General features: G+C 49.0%; 1 protein-coding gene across 4 annotated transcripts in view; it reads right to left on the bottom strand.

Annotated features, from left to right (window-relative positions):
- LOC147242230 (kinesin-like protein KIF13B) overlaps positions 1-17750 on the bottom strand; it is a 36825-nt gene that overhangs the window by 18643 nt on the left and 432 nt on the right. For all 4 annotated transcript variants that reach the window (XM_086189630.1, XM_086189632.1, XM_086189631.1 and 1 more), the window contains exons 2-22: positions 17327-17409; positions 15819-15912; positions 11313-11325; positions 11148-11208; positions 10555-10647; positions 8494-8674; positions 8245-8332; positions 7936-8070; positions 7207-7319; positions 6909-7020; positions 5815-6027; positions 5575-5685; positions 4769-4903; positions 3975-4105; positions 3380-3466; positions 2997-3187; positions 1402-1633; positions 1152-1314; positions 837-983; positions 553-702; positions 151-279 (exon numbers count right to left, since the gene is read on the bottom strand). In XM_086189630.1, the coding sequence (XP_086045756.1) occupies positions 151-279; positions 553-702; positions 837-983; positions 1152-1314; positions 1402-1633; positions 2997-3187; positions 3380-3466; positions 3975-4105; positions 4769-4903; positions 5575-5685; positions 5815-6027; positions 6909-7020; positions 7207-7319; positions 7936-8070; positions 8245-8332; positions 8494-8674; positions 10555-10647; positions 11148-11208; positions 11313-11325; positions 15819-15912; positions 17327-17396 (2649 nt within the window). In that variant the 5' untranslated portion in view covers positions 17397-17409. The remainder of the gene's footprint in view (positions 1-150; positions 280-552; positions 703-836; positions 984-1151; positions 1315-1401; positions 1634-2996; positions 3188-3379; positions 3467-3974; positions 4106-4768; positions 4904-5574; positions 5686-5814; positions 6028-6908; positions 7021-7206; positions 7320-7935; positions 8071-8244; positions 8333-8493; positions 8675-10554; positions 10648-11147; positions 11209-11312; positions 11326-15818; positions 15913-17326; positions 17410-17750) is intronic.

The raw sequence follows: 17750 nt of genomic DNA, 5'->3' as shown, positions 1-17750 counted from the left end.
AATCTGAAGTTACACTCACTTAGACTGAACATCGACTCTGTGCAGGATCCTGACTCCCATGTCAGTGGGGGAGAGGATATGGCTCAGGTTTGACAGAACATCTTCCTGGATTTGGCTCATTAATAACTGAGTGGTGTGTTGCTCACTCACCACACACTCCAGTTTCCGTTCCTGAGAATCTCCGTCTGTGCTGCTCAACCAAGTGTCGGCCTGTCCTGAACCTTCCTCCTCCGAGTCTTCTGTTCCTCGCCACACCTCCACATGCAGCCGACCAGCCACCTAACACACACACACACACGCACGCACGCACGCACGCACGCACGCACACACACGCCCGCCCGTATGCACGCGCGTGCACACACACACACACACGCACGCACACACGCACGCACACACACACGCACACACACACACGCACGCACGCACAGCCTTTTGGTCTCAACAGTTGAATAATAATAATAATAATAATAATAATAATGATAATAATAATAAAAAATACCCACTGCTTGAATTTAGCATTTAACATTCATGTGAGTCTGAGCGGGTCTCTACCTCTCCCTTCTGGTTGATGATGGGGACGGCGTACTGCAGTTTGACGTCGTGGAACAGACAGGCTAGAAAAACGTTGGCCACACCAATCAGACTGTGGTTCTCCTGCTCGTCGAAGAACGGATCTGCACGCTTGAAGTAGGACCGCATCACCTGGGTTAGAGAAGAGAACCAAACTTCAGGGCGGACCTCTGTGTTTGGGTGTACGACCAACGAGGCTGGAGCCTGTTCTACACATCGTCTGATCAATTTTAAGTTGATTGTTGTGTCTTCGTCCCCCCACTCACAGCGTTGTCTTCGTCAAAGTCCTTCCACTCCTGGTAGAGCTCCCTCATGTCCACCAGCCGATTCTCCATCTTCTCCAGAGCCCAGATCTGCTTCCCTTTGCCTTTCCGGCGCACCTGGATGGCCGGCTCGCTCAGCACCGCATCACGCTACGGAGGAAAGGCGGAGTGATGAATGTGAGGCGTAGCACTGCTGTAGGAATGTTCACGGCTAGATTTGGCTCCTGCGGCTTTTCATCACTACTTTTTGTTCTTCATCAACATCAAGAGGAAGCAACACATGTGAACGCCGTTTCTCACTCAGCCACTCCTCTTTACCTTCCTGTTAGCGTCCAGGTTAGCAGCAGGTATCTGCAGGGTGACCAGGTACTCCGTCCTCTTGCTGAGCTCCTCTGCGATGAATCCGGCCTCCTGAGCCAACAGGTTGGCTCGAACTATCTGCTCCCTGAGACGCCGCAAGCTGCGAGTCATCATCGCCTCTCTGAAACACACAAACAGCAGGTGAGGTGTGCAAAGCCCCCAGGATCTCTTTAAAGATGAAACTACTCATCATTCTGCTGCGTCTCACCTGTCCTCGCTCCAGCGCCGCATGCGTTTATGGGAGCCCGGAGCTGAAGTGGAGGCAGCATCACTGGGGGGCAATCCTGTGACTTCTAAGAGGTGGGGGGGTTTCTCAGGAGTGAGTCGGCGTCGAAGCTGCTGCAGCTCCAGCTCGTACATCTGCCTCTGACGCTCCAGGGCACAGCGCTTCTCCTCCTCATGCTGCCTCTCCAGGGTCTGTAACACTGACTGCAGGGGGTCTGAGGAGGAGGAGGAAGTCATCACTCATCTTATTACGCCATCGTGACCCAGCGCCAGTTCATCAAGCGGCGTCTTGGTCAGGAACTTCCTCGTGTGTGCGTCTCTGATGCTGGGAAATGAAGTCATGAAGGTTGGCGAGACCACGTGACGCGGCGGCATCTTGTGTGTCCGTCACGGGGATGAGGAAGGAACATAAGGTCCTTGCCCCGTCGGCGCCATGTGACTGACCACGAACAGAAACATGACGCCGCCGCGAGTCCAAAATTTACCTCATTATCTCTCTTTTAGTTTGCAGTCAGTCAGCAACTTGATGGAAGACACAGGAGATAATAGGGAAAATATGGAACTTTTAGAATTACAACACAGTTGTTGGGGTCTGGATGGAAATTATACTGCACAAGTTGTTGAGAAGACGTTGAGAGATCTTCAGCACCAATGAAGACAACATGATAATATGAATAAAATCTTTTAAACCTGAAAAAAACACATTCCGACGACAAAGACAAAACAAAATAGCTTGATGCAGTAACAGGACTTCTCTCTACAGCTTGATAGATCGTAGTTAAGTAATAAACAGAATAACTATTAAAAACTTCTTATCACTACCACCGTTTTACTTGGTCAGAAAAAACAAGCTGGAGTTTCTGCAGTTGTGCAATGAGCTAAACGTTAGCGTGCATGCTAACAGCGACGGCTGCCGTGTAGACGTGTTTCTCACATCCCAGAATGCACCTTCACGCATCGTTGCAAGCTGGTTACGCCAGTCGGCAGCTCTCATACCATGAGTAGCGGCCTGGCAGATGCTAAGCAGTCCACTCACATGAACGCTCCTAACCACTGCTGACGTTTCTTCCCGATGGGGGACAAAGGTGGATCAGCTCGGCTCCAGACATCACCAGCTCTGGCAGTCAGCGCAGAAAACAACCTTTAGAACGTCTCTTTCCCGAAGAATAGAAACATCTCAGCGGGAAAAATAATCTTTTTAGCTTTTAAGATCCTAATTTCCTAAACTTGAGTGCAGTTCAGTGCGTCAGTTGTTGAACGATGCACCGTCACTGCAAACCTAAAGACGTGACAAGAGGAAGCTCCTTGCATGCTGGTTCGATCCTCACTTCCCCCAGTGACCATGTCCAAGTGTCCTTGAGCAAGACACTGAACCACTAATGGCTCCTGATGGCCCTGTGACGGACTGGTGACCCGTCCAGGATGAACCCTGCCTCTCAATCAACATCAGCTGGCTCCAGCTCCAGCCCCCGCCCCCCGCGACCCTTCACAGATAAATACGCAGCATAGAAAATAAACCCACACATAGAGCAGAGAGAGTGTTTAGGCGATGCAGCGCAGCCTTCCGGCCTCCCTCACCGTTGTTGCCCATGCCTTTCATCATGACTTCAGCCTGAGCGAACTCATAGCCGAAGCTCAGCTCGCTGGAGACGTCGCTGGATGCATCAAAGTCCACCTCCAGCCGGTCGGAGCTCAAACAGGTCTTCATTTCAGTGCTGCCCTCCTCCTCCTCACCGCCCACACGGACCAAATGCCTGGGCAGGTTGATCCTGTGTGTGTGTGTGTGTGTGTGTGTGTGTGTGTGTGTGTGTGTGTGTGTGTGTGTGTGTGTGTGTGTGTGTGAGCAGGTAATAGTTGTGTACAGATGACACAATAAAGAGGTAGTGTAGAACAGGAAGTGCCAGAATGAAGAGTTTGTGATGACACGTAAATGAGACAGAGACAAATAAAAGCACACAGACCTGAAGAAGTGGTTGTTCCCCCACAGGATTCGATCTCCGTGACTAAGCTGCACCGGACTGGTGACCACATTACCGTTCACACATGTTCTACAGAGTCATAAACAAAGACGGGGACAATTGAAATGACAGGTCATCATACTGTACACACACACAAATACAACTGGGAGGTGAGAAACAGGCCAAAGTTCACAGCAAGGGAAAGTCCACTATTAGACACACCAATTTATACTTTGCCATCGTGAAAGGTTCTACTTTAACCTGAACCACAATTTTTTCCTAGACGGAACCTCCTGCCAGAAATCCTTCGGGGCAAACTTCTCACTGGTGCCTACTTTGACTGGATTAGACACAACAAACAGCCACAGGAGGAGAGAGTCAGTCCCACGGGGCTGAGCGCAGGCCTTGAAAAAGGCATCATCGCGGCAGCTCAAGAAAACCTGAAACAATGCCCTCCTTCCCCAGCAGATGAGACTCTCCACGACTCAGGTGGAGCATAATTTCTCTTTGGTGTCGCGTCTAAAGACATAAGGGGTCCAGGGGACACAATCAAAAACTGCAGCAACGTGCTGAACGGACTAGAATGGACGGGGCCTACCGCGCGTTGCGGTGAGGAGTGAGCACCACGCTGTTGTTCTCATTGATGTCGATGACGCAGTGCTCGGCCTGGATGGCCATGCCACACAGCTGGATGTCCTGGGAGTTGGCTGAGCCCACACGCGTGTGCTCCTGGACACAGGACATACATGGAATACATCATTTAAAAAAAAACATTCAAATGACTGGTCACATGATCATAGTGAATCATTTTATGGAGAAAAATTGAAGTTTGAGAACACGCCTGGAGTACTGAGGGAGAACATCATCACATGGTGCAGCGTCAAGAGCCTGAAGCTCAATATCAGTAAAATCTGAAGGTTTGTGGAGGGAAGAGGCAGAGGAAGAGGAGGCGGCTGAAGAGGATGGCCTCCTGATCAAACCTAAACTGGACGCTTCTGGAAGGAAATAAATCGACTGTTCTTCCTGCAACCGACTCCTGAGCCTCTGGCAGTCTGTAATAGGGGACTTTTTTCAATTTGAAGAGGAACTAAAGAGAAAATAAGCCTGTTATGTATGTGTTAAATATATATATGTGTGTTAAATGTCACATTTCGAGTGTTACCTTGTGGGGTTTATGGCCAAAAATGCATTTGGTGCAAAGTGAACTTGACCTTTGACACCAGAGTCTAATCTGTTGGTCCTTGATGAGCAGTTACTAAAGAATTCACTCAAGCTGTAACTGAGGTAACGAGGACGGAGGACGTAGGGCCTCTGACCCTGAGCGGGACAGACGCATTAAACCACGTGAACGCCACTCAGCCGCGTCACGCTCAGCCGTCGGGGTTGCGCTACCTTCAGGTAGTAGACCAGCAGCTCGTTCAGGGCGGGATCAGCGTTCAGGTTGACCAGGAAACACTTGTCGTCCACCACTCGGATGCCAGACGACTGCAGGGAAATGCCGAGGCTCTCCAGCTGCCTCTGGCGCTCCTGCCACAGACACATTCAACAGCTCCTGTCATTCACCTGCTGGACTGAGGAGCTGAGAAGGCAGTAAAAATGGCTTCCTCACTGACAAAACTCAGAATTAAATGAGATGAATTCAGTTGTGTGCCTCCAGTGCGCAAACGCGGATGAAAATATGAGTGTAGTTTGAAAAGTTCCCTTTCGCGCTGCTGGGTCGGATCTGTAGAGGAGCTGCGTCGAAATCTGCATTTTTAATTTGGTTTTCAACCAAACATGGAGAACAAACGTCATGTGATCAGAGAGGCCCCACAGACACGTCTCTAACGCCGATGTGCGTAATAAATGTTGTTAACCTGCTCGGCCCACACACCCGAAACAACCGCAATTGTGTCCCCCACCTTTCCTTTCCAGTGCTGTCCGGACAAAAAGGCTCTGTGGTGTCATAATAACACGCTTTGCTCGCCTTTTCCTGAAAGGTTTTGCACTTCTCATGGTAGGAGAGAATAATCATCTCTCAACCCCCTGCTGTCCCACACGGATGAGCCACGTGACTCTCTGAATACATGTGAAGACACGAGTCCCACTATCACCTGTGTGTGAGTTGCCTTCCTATATTTGGTACTTTTTGTACTGAGCGTGTGCGTGTGTGTATGTGTGTGTGTGTGTGTGTGTATGCGTGTGTGTGTGCGTGTTACCTGGGCGATAGCCTCAGTCTTCCTGAGTTTGTCCTCCCAGGTAACGGTCATCTCTTGGATCAGTTTCTCAGACTCCTCCAGTCGATCCTTCAGCTCAGGAGCCTTCATGGACTGAGAGGGACACAAGTTGCATTAATGGTTGATCACAAAAACTACAGGAAACCAAAAGTATTCAACAAAACGTCCACAAGTCTACACAAGAAGTTCTCATTGGTTTTTACGAGCTAGATGTATAGAGACCTCGGCCTCGGTGAGCTGCTCCCTCAGTTTCTCCACTTCCTCTCGCAGCTCTCTGATGATCCTGGCGTTGGGGTCTTCGTTGACCACAGCGTGGTTGACGATATTCTTGGCTCTGTCGGCGTAACGCAGCGTGGACAGCGTCTCGTCGTAATTGTCTGCTGCTGGGCTGATGGTGGCGATCATGGCGGTGCGGCTGTTCCCTCCCAAACTGTCCTGCAGGTACAAACAGCTTTTAGCTCAGTGAGAGCTTTCTAAAGGCGTGGAACCCGGAGCGAAGAGTATGAGCGAGTACACGCAGCCTCAGAGTTTCTGTGAGTTTTTAAAAGCCAAGTTAAAGCCCATTACTGCACTGCTCGGAGTCAAATTGAAGACAAGATAAATCCTCAAAACTGGCAATAAGAGCCATTTCCCTCTGAGCAGGGATATCGAAAACAAATCGGTAAAATATTCAAAAAGCTCATCAGGTAATTTGTTACTCAGACGTCCAGTTTCATAAACAAAGCACAGTACGAGTTGTGTATGAAGTTCTCGTTCACTTGCCACCAACATGGAGGGAGTTCTGATCTGCTTGAGCTGCTACATTCTGCTGAGCAGCATGAGAGCGTGGGGGGGGGGGGGGGGGGGTATCTGTACGTTATCATGGCGACATCAAACCAGTGACATCATCAGCTGAAGTGTCCGTGTCTTTATCCGTCTGGTGGGAAGTAAATGTGGAGGTTTTCAAGGTGCACACACACACACACTCTCTCTCTCTCTTAGCAAAGGTGGGGACCATGAGGTTCTCAACAGAACGCAGCGCTGCACTTGTGCTCTGCTCACATTTTACTGACTGTAATCTAATACTTCCCCGTTCATTACTTTCTCTCCCTCCGCTATCAACCAGAATGTTCATTTGTAAGAGCCCCCCCCCCTGAACCTGCGAGGCCCTTGGATACAATCAGAGCATTACTATCTGCAGTTTTAAGGTGCAATTTGTGGTTTTATGTTACCAGACCAAAAACAAAACAAAACAATGGAAACCTGTTCATCAGCTATATAATCACAACCAGAAACACACATCTTTCTCCTGTTCATTCTTCTGTTTTGGTCGTTACCTTAAGCAGCCAGGTGAGCACCGAGTCCCTGTATGGAACAAACTTGCTCCGGTTCCTCCCGGCACCCTGGTCAGCCAAGGCCGAGATGACCAAACCCAGAGTGCTGAGAGACCTGTAGGGGAGGAACAGGAGAATTAAAGCCATCACCGGTCGCCCAGGGTTAAAACACCGTCTCCAGTACCGAGAGCGGAGCGGAGTGCTGTACTGGCTCACTCAAATCAGCCTCTGGAATGACGACTGTTTGGCTAAAGGCTTTGTGTCTTGTACTGGGGTGAATTTTTAATTTCTGTTAACTGACTTATTGATGTTGCTGCCTTCTTTCAGTCTCTCCCCCGCTGCTCCAGTCTTGGCAGCTCGCTCACTGCCCGCCAGATCCACCAGACTCAGCTTGCTAACCTTCTCCCCGCTTGTCTGGAAGTGAGCGCAAACACACACACACACACACACACACACACACACACACACACACACACACACGTTAACACTCCATCTTTCCAACAGCTGCATTAGAACGCTTGGTTACATCTGCTGCAATTCTAGAGATTCATTTATTATAAAACAAAAAAACAAAATCTATGTTTATTGTAGTTCAACTGAGCTGCTAAACCCCCATCCCCCCCCACACCCCCCCCCACCCCCACCAACTTTCAGGAAAATTGTCCTGCGGGTACCTCTGCGTCATCCCGCAGTCTGACTTACTGAAAATATTACCTCCAAAGAGAATGCAAGAAAATGTATTCAAGAGATAAAACACACAATCAAAAGCAAAGCAAACTAGCAATTTGATGGACAATGAATCAACAACATCTCACAAGAGATATTCTCTCATCTTTTGCCTTTATTTGGAAAGAGGAAAGAGTTGGCAGGATAAAACAATAAAAGCACTGCCCAGAGAAAGAAATACACAAACTGTCTGGTGTGATAAGAGCTTTATCTTTTCACCAGGAACCTGTTAGATACTGCAGAGTGTGTGTGAATGTGTGAATGTGTGTGTGTGCCCGCGCACGTGTGTGTGTGTGTGTCTTACCCCAGACTGCAGGTCCATGAGTGTGTGTGTGAGGATGATGTTGAACACAGCATGGGATCTGCTGCTCTCCTCGTTCATGTTTGTGGCCGCCACAGTGCGAGATTTATTTCCCTCTGACATCAGAGACTCGATGTCCTATCACAGACAACGCAAACACACATCTCGTCTGTGAAATAACGTTTTCCCCCGGCAACACGGTGTAATGAAAGAGGCCAAAACAAAAGAGCACAGAAGTAATTTGATACGGTCGTATACATGAGCGATATTACCACTCTCTGTGGCGAGTGTCTGAGTGTCACCCCTGGGTACCTTGTAGCTGGCCACCGCCAGCCGAGACAGTCCGTCCACATACGGCCCCAGAACCTTGTGCTCTCTCACCCTCAGCGCTTGTCGGTTTCTGCAAACACAAGTGACTGTTACAGGTAGTTCTCTTCTACACCAGGAAACTGTTGATCCATCATGAAACACTCATAAAACAGCACAGCAGGTCTTCATGTAGGATGTGGACGGTGGTGACTGACAGAGTGAAATATGACCCCAGGCCTTGTTTTCCCTCACCCTTTGGGGTCCAGCAGGTCTCGGACCTTCTCGTTGTAAATCTCCATGTAGGAGACCTCCACGGTAAAGCTCTCCCCCTCGCGGGCCTCCTGCACGATCCGGCTGAACAGGGAGCTGCAGAGCCGGGGGATCAGACCAGGCTGCTCCGACGAACCCATCATGGTGTACGACTTCCCCGAGCCTGGACACACGCAGGCGCGACACTCGAGTCCAAAAGTTGAGCGGAATTACAGACGGAGTCATGCTGAATTCTGGAATTTTTCCCCTCTTAATTACATTTGTGTGCTTTAAAAAGACACTATTCCCACTTCCAGCTGAAGTGTGACAGGAGAGGTCTCTTGCTGCTCTGTCAGGATACTTCAGTTACTTCGCTCCGTTACAGAGTACTGCTAATGACTCTGAGAGACAGCAGCAGGGCTGGAAATGAAAGGAGCGCAAAAAACTGCTTCTCCAGCTTTCATGTCTCCGTCGGAAAATGAACACAGCAGAATAATAATGAGAAGTAAGTGTCTGAGAGGCAGACTGCGATGAGAGACATCTTCAAAAACAAAACATAAAAAGTTTATTGAATTGCTTGCTGACACACACAGTTCCAGCCTTTATGAGGTGGAGCGCTGTGGTTCATCAGTGAGCGAGGCCCAGTATTCCCACCTGGACCAGTTCACATAGACGGGAAAAAGCCTCCAAGACCGCAGACAAACTGAAACTGGATTTTCTGAGCAGATATGAAAACCAGTATTTGGAAGGAGAAAAAAATTCCCTTTATCACAACAATGTATCGTCTACTTGCCTTTTTATGAGCTTTCAATACAATTAGAAAAAAATCTCACAGCCCCTCCTCCTCCTCCTCCTCCTCCTCCTCCTCCTCGCCGTCTCACAGCGAGGTAACACACGTGATACAATGAAAACTGGTGTGTCTCAGGAGCACCGTCAACCGGATGTGAGCCAAAGACATGAACGGTTTTTGGTTCCCTTCCCTTTCACATCTAAACCAACCACACCAGGGTTCCCTTGGAAACAAACCAGCTGGCCCTGATTTGGCGCTGGGATGAGCTTTTTCACCCGCTCAAACAAACTGAGCTGTCTGAGAGAGGCCGCTGGGGTTTGTTTGAGGCGGACCACAGAGCTGCGGTGAGAGGCCGAGGTCATGGTTTAACCAGGGAAGTTGAAACACAAGTGAACTGTGCGAACGTCAACGGCAAACCAGACACGATCAGACGCCCACGTGGAAGTTAAACAATGAAACCTCATGAATCCATCAAGGCATGAAAGAGATCCCCACAATGACGCGCACGAGCATGGCTGTTGTAACACGTAGAAGACGCACAGGTGACGAACCGGACGCAACACAAGTGGTCGCCCTGGCAACACGTGCATTACCATGCTTCTTCATTTCAAGAATGAGTGCGAGGAATATTTTGGTCTCCTCATTGGTCCCCACGTATCTGTTGCTATTGTTACCAGCCATGTTGCCACCAGACGGACGGCGTCAGCAGAGACATCGGTCCACCGTTCGCTACCTCAGAACTTGCTGGGCAAAGGTAACGTCTCCCAGTCTGAGCATTCACTGTTTCACAAAAGTCCAAAACCCCCTCAGACCTTTTATTTGGGGGAATTAAAGGAGGAGGTTCTCTGGAATTTTGTCGTTTCCATCCCCCTGTTCCGATGCGTGGCAGAAGGCCAGCTAGTGTGAGGGCCGATCAGTGCGGTAATCCTGCCGTTTAATCAACACACCGAGGCGCCACACCGGTCCCCCGAGAGAGAGAGAGAGCTCACCAAGAGGGGTTTCAACACATTCGTGAACAAAAAAAAGAACCCATCGCACATCCGTGTGAGTCAGGCGCTTCGGGAAAAAAGGCGGACCGGCGGGCAGGTTAAAAAAAAACCCACACATTTGCAAACAAAATTTGTGAGGTAGAAAGTTTCAGTGTGCGAATGAGAAATCTTAGACTTTTTGCCTGAACTCTTGAAAAACTGGAGTGCAAACAAAAGTGTTGCATGTATATTTTAGCAGAGCGGAGAGACCTCAGTGACTCCTGCTGGTGGGTGGTTGAACGTTACCCGTCTGTCCGTATGCAAAGATGCAGGCGTTGTAGCCCAGGAAGGCATTATCCAGCAGACTCTCTCCGAGGCACTGGAACACTACTTCTTGACCTGCAAGGACATCAGACAACACACACCTCTGAAGATGGCCAGATTGCACAGAGGCGGGAGAAACCGCAGCCAGCAACAACATTTTTCTGGGTGTCTTCACAGATTTTGCATGACTTATTGTTCCCTCTCCTAAAACACAAACATGGCTCAGAATAGACACGGAGGGCATTCTGCTCAGATTCAGTACATCGGACACTGAATTATCAGAGACCCCCGCACTGCTAAGAAACCTGGGAGGTGCATTATTGTTCTAGCAGTTTAAGATATGCAGGAGCACAGAGCCAATCTAAAATGTAATCTCTCCCCTGAAACAGCCCCTTTCTTTGACTCCAGAAATAGTTCAGAACATCAGGAAACAATCTCTCAGGAGATAAGTTTCAGAAATGACTCACCAGGCAGCGCAGCTAAAAACAGAGCACACACACACACACACACACACACACACACACACATATGCAGCAGAGTATGAAACACAGTGACAGACAGAGAATTTTACGAACCTGCGAACTTGTCTATCTGAGATTCATCCATGGACCAGAAACAGTGATCGTAGGCGAAAACCTACACGGAGCGAGAGGTGACATTTAGATCCACAACATAAAAATGCACTCGTTTCTGGATGATCCATTTGAATGATCTCAACCAGGGTTAAGTTTAGCACCAACCTTTGGCTGGTTCCTGTGGGCAGAGGAGAGAAGACATGGAGAGAGCAGTTAGAAATGAACCGAACAACTATTTTAATGCCACTGCTATCACGGGCCTGTGGGTTTACACACCAGGAGACAGAGAAACCTCGACAACTCAAGCACATGTGAAGGAACGGTACCATGACAACGCCATCAAACGCCATTCATCCCAGGGTCCAAATGGACCCCAGACGGATGATGGCCCCTCCTTCTCCTAACAGTCCAGGCGCAAGTCAGAACCCCGGCCGCTTTACTTTTCCACGGTGACACAGTGACACCTGCTGCAGGTACAGGGAACGTTATTCCAACAAGGAATGTACATTAAAACATCCGACCATGGAAGCTTTCAGTCCCAAGACGGATGTCTGGCCTTGAAGTTCATGCTTCTCAACCTGGGGATAAAATATCCACACTTCCCCCTGCTATACAGTATTTATAGTTTTATTAAAACAGCTGTTAGAAACCAATCCTCCAATCACCATTTTGTAAAGTTCTTGAGCCTGCGTGTGTGTGTGTGTGTGTGTGTGTGTTAAAGACCCATTAAAGCTTTGAAAGTTAATAAATACATCATTTCTAATTCACAGATATTGTGTATCCGCATGAACTGTTGCAGTCAATTATCAGAGGCCCGTGTCTGGACTCTTCAGTGCTGTGACAGAACCGTGAGTCGCTCTGTTGCTTCCACCGCTGGGACTCAACGTCACTGACAAACACAGACCATTTATTCTAATAAAGTTTTCTCCTCTGTGTTCTGATTTTTCTGAAAAAAAACAAAATTAAAACAGTCCCATTCAGGACTGGGAGTGAAGTGAAGTGAAGCTCTGCAGGGTGCTCTCAGCCGCCAGCACCGAGCTCCAACGGTTTCACGCTCCTTTCACTGTCACGTAGCAGAAAGTTTAGTGTTTTAAACCTGTCAGAGCTCACCTGTCCATCATCAATGCTTCTATATTGCGTGGTTATAGAGTAACTTTGGATCTCGTTGGTGTCGTCGAACAGAAAAGGTCTCCAAGATAAATATTCATGCAAGTCTTAACACCTGGTGAGACTTCAGCAAATTCTTCACATCTAGAATCTGGCCTTTGGCTGAGAAATGGCTGCAGTACAGAAGCAGCAGACCTCCAGCAGACCCATCAAATCAAATACGGTTTAACTCCAGCAAAGCCACAAAAATCTGCTGATGTGACTAATCCTCCGTGGGTGACCGTGAACGGCGCGGGGAAAGTGACCTTCACCAGCCAGCAGAGCCTCTGAGCTACCAGTCGGAATCTCTGCTCGCTCTTGTGATTTAAGTTCATCCTGGTGCAAAACCTCCTCCGGGAGCAGCGGTTTTCCACCAGGTCAGTGTAAGGAATCAGCTGAGGAGCTGCAGCTCACTCTGGAAACACTGGGACCTGGAAACAGCAGGAGAAACCCTTCACACGACACTGCAGACCTGGTTTTGGTTGCTCAGTGGTGCTAACGGCGCGCTGCCTCCAGGTAGGAACCAGCTGATCCCCCAACCACAAGTCTTCTCCCAACGCTCACGCCCACTGCTGGCACGAGTGCACTTGCTAGTTCAACAATGTGAGCCCAGGCTGAGAGAAGAACAACTGCACAGGTGAGACGCTCGCGACGACACCTGAGCTCCACTACATTTATCTGAACCCATCAGTGACTTGTAGAGAAAGATTCTGCATCAAAAATCTGACAAAACCTGATGAGGATGACATAGTTTGAGGTTTACTGTTGATTTTGATTCTTCAGTAAACTCAATATCACACACTTCTCTACTTCCATAGAATTCTGGACGGACACTTCATGCGACTTCCTGCGAGTTGCTGGATTGTGAAGCCGCAGTGCGCTGAAGACACGGGAACGTTGGTGACAGCGATTTAGGGCAGACTGAAGTTTCCACACCGAACCCCTGAGCAAGGCCACCCAAACACAACGCGGTCGCTGAACACACAACGTGTACTTGGAGTTGAAAGGATGAAGGTGTGGGGGAAGTTAGTGAAGCAGAAACGAGTGTGTGAGGAGTGTGCGGACAGGACAGTAGAACAGATAACACACTGGGATCCAGCGGGCAGGGAGGCCCGTCTGATGCACGCTACCGTGTCAACACTCCGTCTTGACTCAGTCACACGGATCAATTTGGTTTGAATACGGCTGCAAATATAGAGGGGACTGCACGCGGGGGGGCTGTAATGAAACAAGGCCTCCCTATGAGAGGCTTGGCTGGTCCATGAAAGAGCAACATTAAGTCCCGTCCTCTCCTGGGCTGGCGAGGACATTCCTGAGATAACTGGCAGAGAATCGCTGCTCCCAGGAGTTACTGAAGGAGAGGAGGGGGAGGAGGAGGAGGAGGAAGGACAGCGAGTTTTTGCGCCGCCATGTTATGACCAGCGAGGCTGTCCCAGAGGACAGAATATGCCAAACCATTCTGGACCATGATGACCTTATAGTTGAGATGCTTAGCAGCTCTCAAAGTTGGGATCTGAAATAAGCGCGAGGGGATAAAAAGATGAAAAAGGGCCCTTCAAAGTGGAGTTGCTATCAATCGAGATAAGAAGGAGAGCAACTTCTGTTTCATCTTCTAAACACTGATCCTGCCAGGGCTGACAGACACGCCCACCAAATCTTCAAGGGCAGCTCACAGCGCCACTACTAAAATGTAATTTGTGCAGAAATGTGAACTGGTGGGCCCAAAGTTATGAAAGCCTTCATTAATCTCCTCCATCTCGAGGCCCTGACAGCTCCTGGCTGCAGCTACCACGGGGGCTCTAACATATTGAGACCCCCCCCCCCCCCCCCCCACACACACACACACACACACACACGTGCAGCAATTTAGTTAAACCTGTTGAACAGCCTGAACCAAAACCTCGTTGGATGGGCTGGTCAGCGCGGCTCCCTGCACAAAGACAGCTGCCTGGGGACAGACTGGGCTCCTACATGAATCATGTGAGCTGAGGAACCAGTGAGAGCATCCACCTCAGGTCCTTCCTACTGGCTGTCACCCAGTCTCAGTGTCACCCAGTCACTTCTGCTCCTCCACCACCAGACTCCTCCTCTGTATTACAGGTAAAACCTGTTCAGCTCCCGGCCCAAGGGGGACACAGACTTTATCTGAAGCGTGCCAGGGCAGGACACACACACACACACAAACACACACACAAAATATGAGAGTGTCTCTTTTAACAAAGACATGGAATCATGGGGGGGGCTGAGGTAATTATTGAACAAGGTAACCTGAGCCGGGGGGGGGGGGGGGGGCACTGGAGCATTCCGTAGTAAACAAACGTACCCAGCAGAAAGTTTCAACCAAACACAATCAGTGAACAATCGCACCTCCAACACCGACAGTGCAACTTTCATGACACTGAATAATCAAAGTCTTTGATTTATGTTGAGATAAGACAGAGCCGGCATGATTAGTTTGGTCATGGAATGTGAAGACTAATTGTCAGGAAATGCGTGTCACCTGTAAACTGATCTGTTATGCACTCAAATGAAAAGGCCGAACAGCCACAGCGGCTGGCAGAATGTGTCTCAGCGTCTGAGCTCTAAACCCCGACACGCCTTTGCTGATTTCGTGCTAAAGAAGCAGGACTACCTGAGCGGGATCCAGCAGGAACAGACACGCCCTGAGTAAAGAGAGGGGAGGCGCAGCAGGAGGGAGGACGACAGGAAAGAGGAATGGCGGGTGGACAGGATAGTCCTTCAGCAACACGGGGGGCTGACCAGACTGTACACACACACTGTGCCGGCAGTGGTGTTGAGGGTTAGTGGAACTTAAACAGTAAATACAGTGTGTTTGACTGGGCCAAACATTAACCCAGTACTGCAGGGCTCTGGCTACCACTCCCAGAGGCAGAGCCTCTAGAGGCCTGGCCATGCAGGAAATAGAGCTGCCAATTTATAAGAGGTGTGTGTGTGTGTGTGTGTGTGTGTGTGTGTGCACGTGTGTGTCACTGACTCAAGCTTATTGAAACCCTCCCAGTCCCTGACCTGAAGGTCAAGACCCCCCCCCCTTTGAAATAAAAAAAAGTAAATAAAAAATGATGAAAAAAAATCAGGGGCAAAAACTTCTCCTCCACCACGTCCTCTTGATCCCTGAATGTCACCCACTTGTTCCACAACTTCTTTGCTGATGAGGAACGAGCCCTAAATCCTGGAAGTAAGTTAGCGTCATGGAAACCAGCAGGTTGTAAGACGGTGCTGAGCGCCGGCTCCAAACGGTTCCACTAACATGTCAGGAAACTCTGCGCTGAACCATTCATGCTTTTTAAAAACAGTGGTTGATAACGAGTGGCTGAGCGAGGCAGCAGAGTTGTCGAGGCCATTAAAGCATCGTCATGGTGACGTACTTCTAGCAACTGCGTTCACACTGGTGTTCATTAGCGAAAAGGATCCCGCTGACTGACACGCGTCATAGGCTTTTGTTTGTTTGAAAGGTCCTGGATTCAGGTGTTGGGTAAACAGGTGAACTCGTCCTTGGACTCTTACCGGGGATCTCCTTTGCTCACATTGGTGACGGCCGGATTCAAAATCGTCTGGTTTGCCTCCATTTCCACCACACATTTCGCCTTCAGGTCTTTTTCTAGAGAAGAAAACGAAAGCCAAGGAAATGAAGAACATAAACTTGTGATGTACAAACTGTCCAAGTCTGACAAATACGCTTTTCCTTCAGCAGGACTGCAGTTTGAGTACTTCAGCCTGGCGTGTGACAGCACAGGTGAGGACAGAGTCAGGTGTGTACCTCTACTGCTCGTGACGTGGAGACATGAATGTGTTTACATCTGCTTTTGTCGGCTTTGCAAGTCAGCATGACGTAAATCTTTTCATTTTCAGTAGAAGACTTGCTAAAGTTCAGGTTAAGAGTCGGGAAAGTCGGTGCAATGTCCTGCAGCGTGATGGAAACCTGACGTGTGCCAACATGGAGGAGCAGGAAACAGCTTTATAGATGGTGATTCATCCAGCAGTCGCCTGTGCAAACACCAGGATCCACTACTCCTCCAGCGGAGAGAGGAAAGTCAGGGGGGGGCGGGGCGGGGTCACACCTCGTCTTCCTCATTCCTCCGTGCAACAGTTGTCAGGGCAGAATCGGCAGGGCTGCAACTTCATGTCGGAGCAGGAATAAAGCACGTGACGCGCGGCCCGAGATGACGGTTCATTTGGACAAAGGTGAACCACAGCGGGAGCCCAGTAGTAAAAGAGAGGTGTGACGTAGTTCATGAAAAAACACAGGCACCAGTCTCCTTCAGCTTGTCAGAGGCACTTTGATCAATGGCCGTTCGTCATGAATATGTGATGATGTTTATATATTTTTAGTGGGTCAGACATTCATCATGGTGTTTTTCGGCGCTGGTTAAGCGGGTAATAACCTGTTAATTACGCAGGTTAATGTTAATGGTTAAAATGACAACCCCTGTCAGGTACTGTACAGTGCTGAGGTTTTAGGGGACTTGGTATTTTACTACATGAAGATCAATATTTTGCATCAGAAATATGACAAAACCTGATGGACATGAGTATTGGAGTATTTTTACTTCCAATTTCAAGATGACATCAGAGCAGCACAACTACTTTTACTTGAGGGTGAACTCAATGTCAAATACTTCTCTATTTTTACTCCAATATGGAATGGAGGCATACTTAAACCATAGTACTATTTCTACTTTGACTCAAGCAGGTCTTCCTGGTTTACTGGTTAAAGCACAGAATGAAACATGTACTTTTACTGTGCAGTATAAGTACATGTGCTGTGTGTCGTCCTTCCCCGCTCCAACAACAAGCCAGACGTTCCCCCAGAGGTGGACTACGAAGCTTTACAGGGCATGAATAAAGGTTCTATTGTTGGTTGAGTAAATTCGTGTTAGCTTCACGGACACCCCGGAGACCGGGTTTATATGAGTCTCTGGGACTAGACGGAACTGTGGAGGCTGCTTTTGTTCGCCTGGGCAGCTGGAAGGTCCAAGTCACAAGTCACAAGGTTCGTGTGACATTAAACTCACCTCTCCTGTTCATTGGTCGCACTCGAACAGCGACCTTCACATTGGAGTCATTGAGGCTGTTGTCATCCATGGTGCCACCTGACCTGGGACGCGAGAGGGAACGCACACCAATGATCCACTGCGTGTGTCATTCAACCAAGTTAGAAATCAGCTTTATTCGCCTGAGCGACACCGGAACTCATCATACGTGTTTGCCACCGCGCAGCTACACTGCGTGAGATAATGTCTCTATAAATAAGCCCAGTAAGCTACTGCTTCTACTATGTTCCTGGGTAGATTTTGTAAGCTCCTGTAAACCCGTAACAAGTTTAAATTCAAAGTCCACTGTTTAGAGTCAAGAATTAACCGAATTAAAGAGTGCGCAGTAGTTTCCCTGCCCGACTCCTCCAGACACCTTCAGCTAGCCGGAGACGCTAACACCACA

Source organism: Aulostomus chinensis, chromosome 20 (genome assembly GCF_037954235.1).
Source record: "Aulostomus chinensis isolate RoL2024-O1b breed Wild chromosome 20, RoL_Achi_v1.0, whole genome shotgun sequence".
NCBI lineage: Eukaryota > Metazoa > Chordata > Actinopteri > Syngnathiformes > Aulostomidae > Aulostomus > Aulostomus chinensis.
Note: the sequence above shows the minus strand (reverse complement) of the source record. Positions and strands in the feature narration are given on the sequence as shown.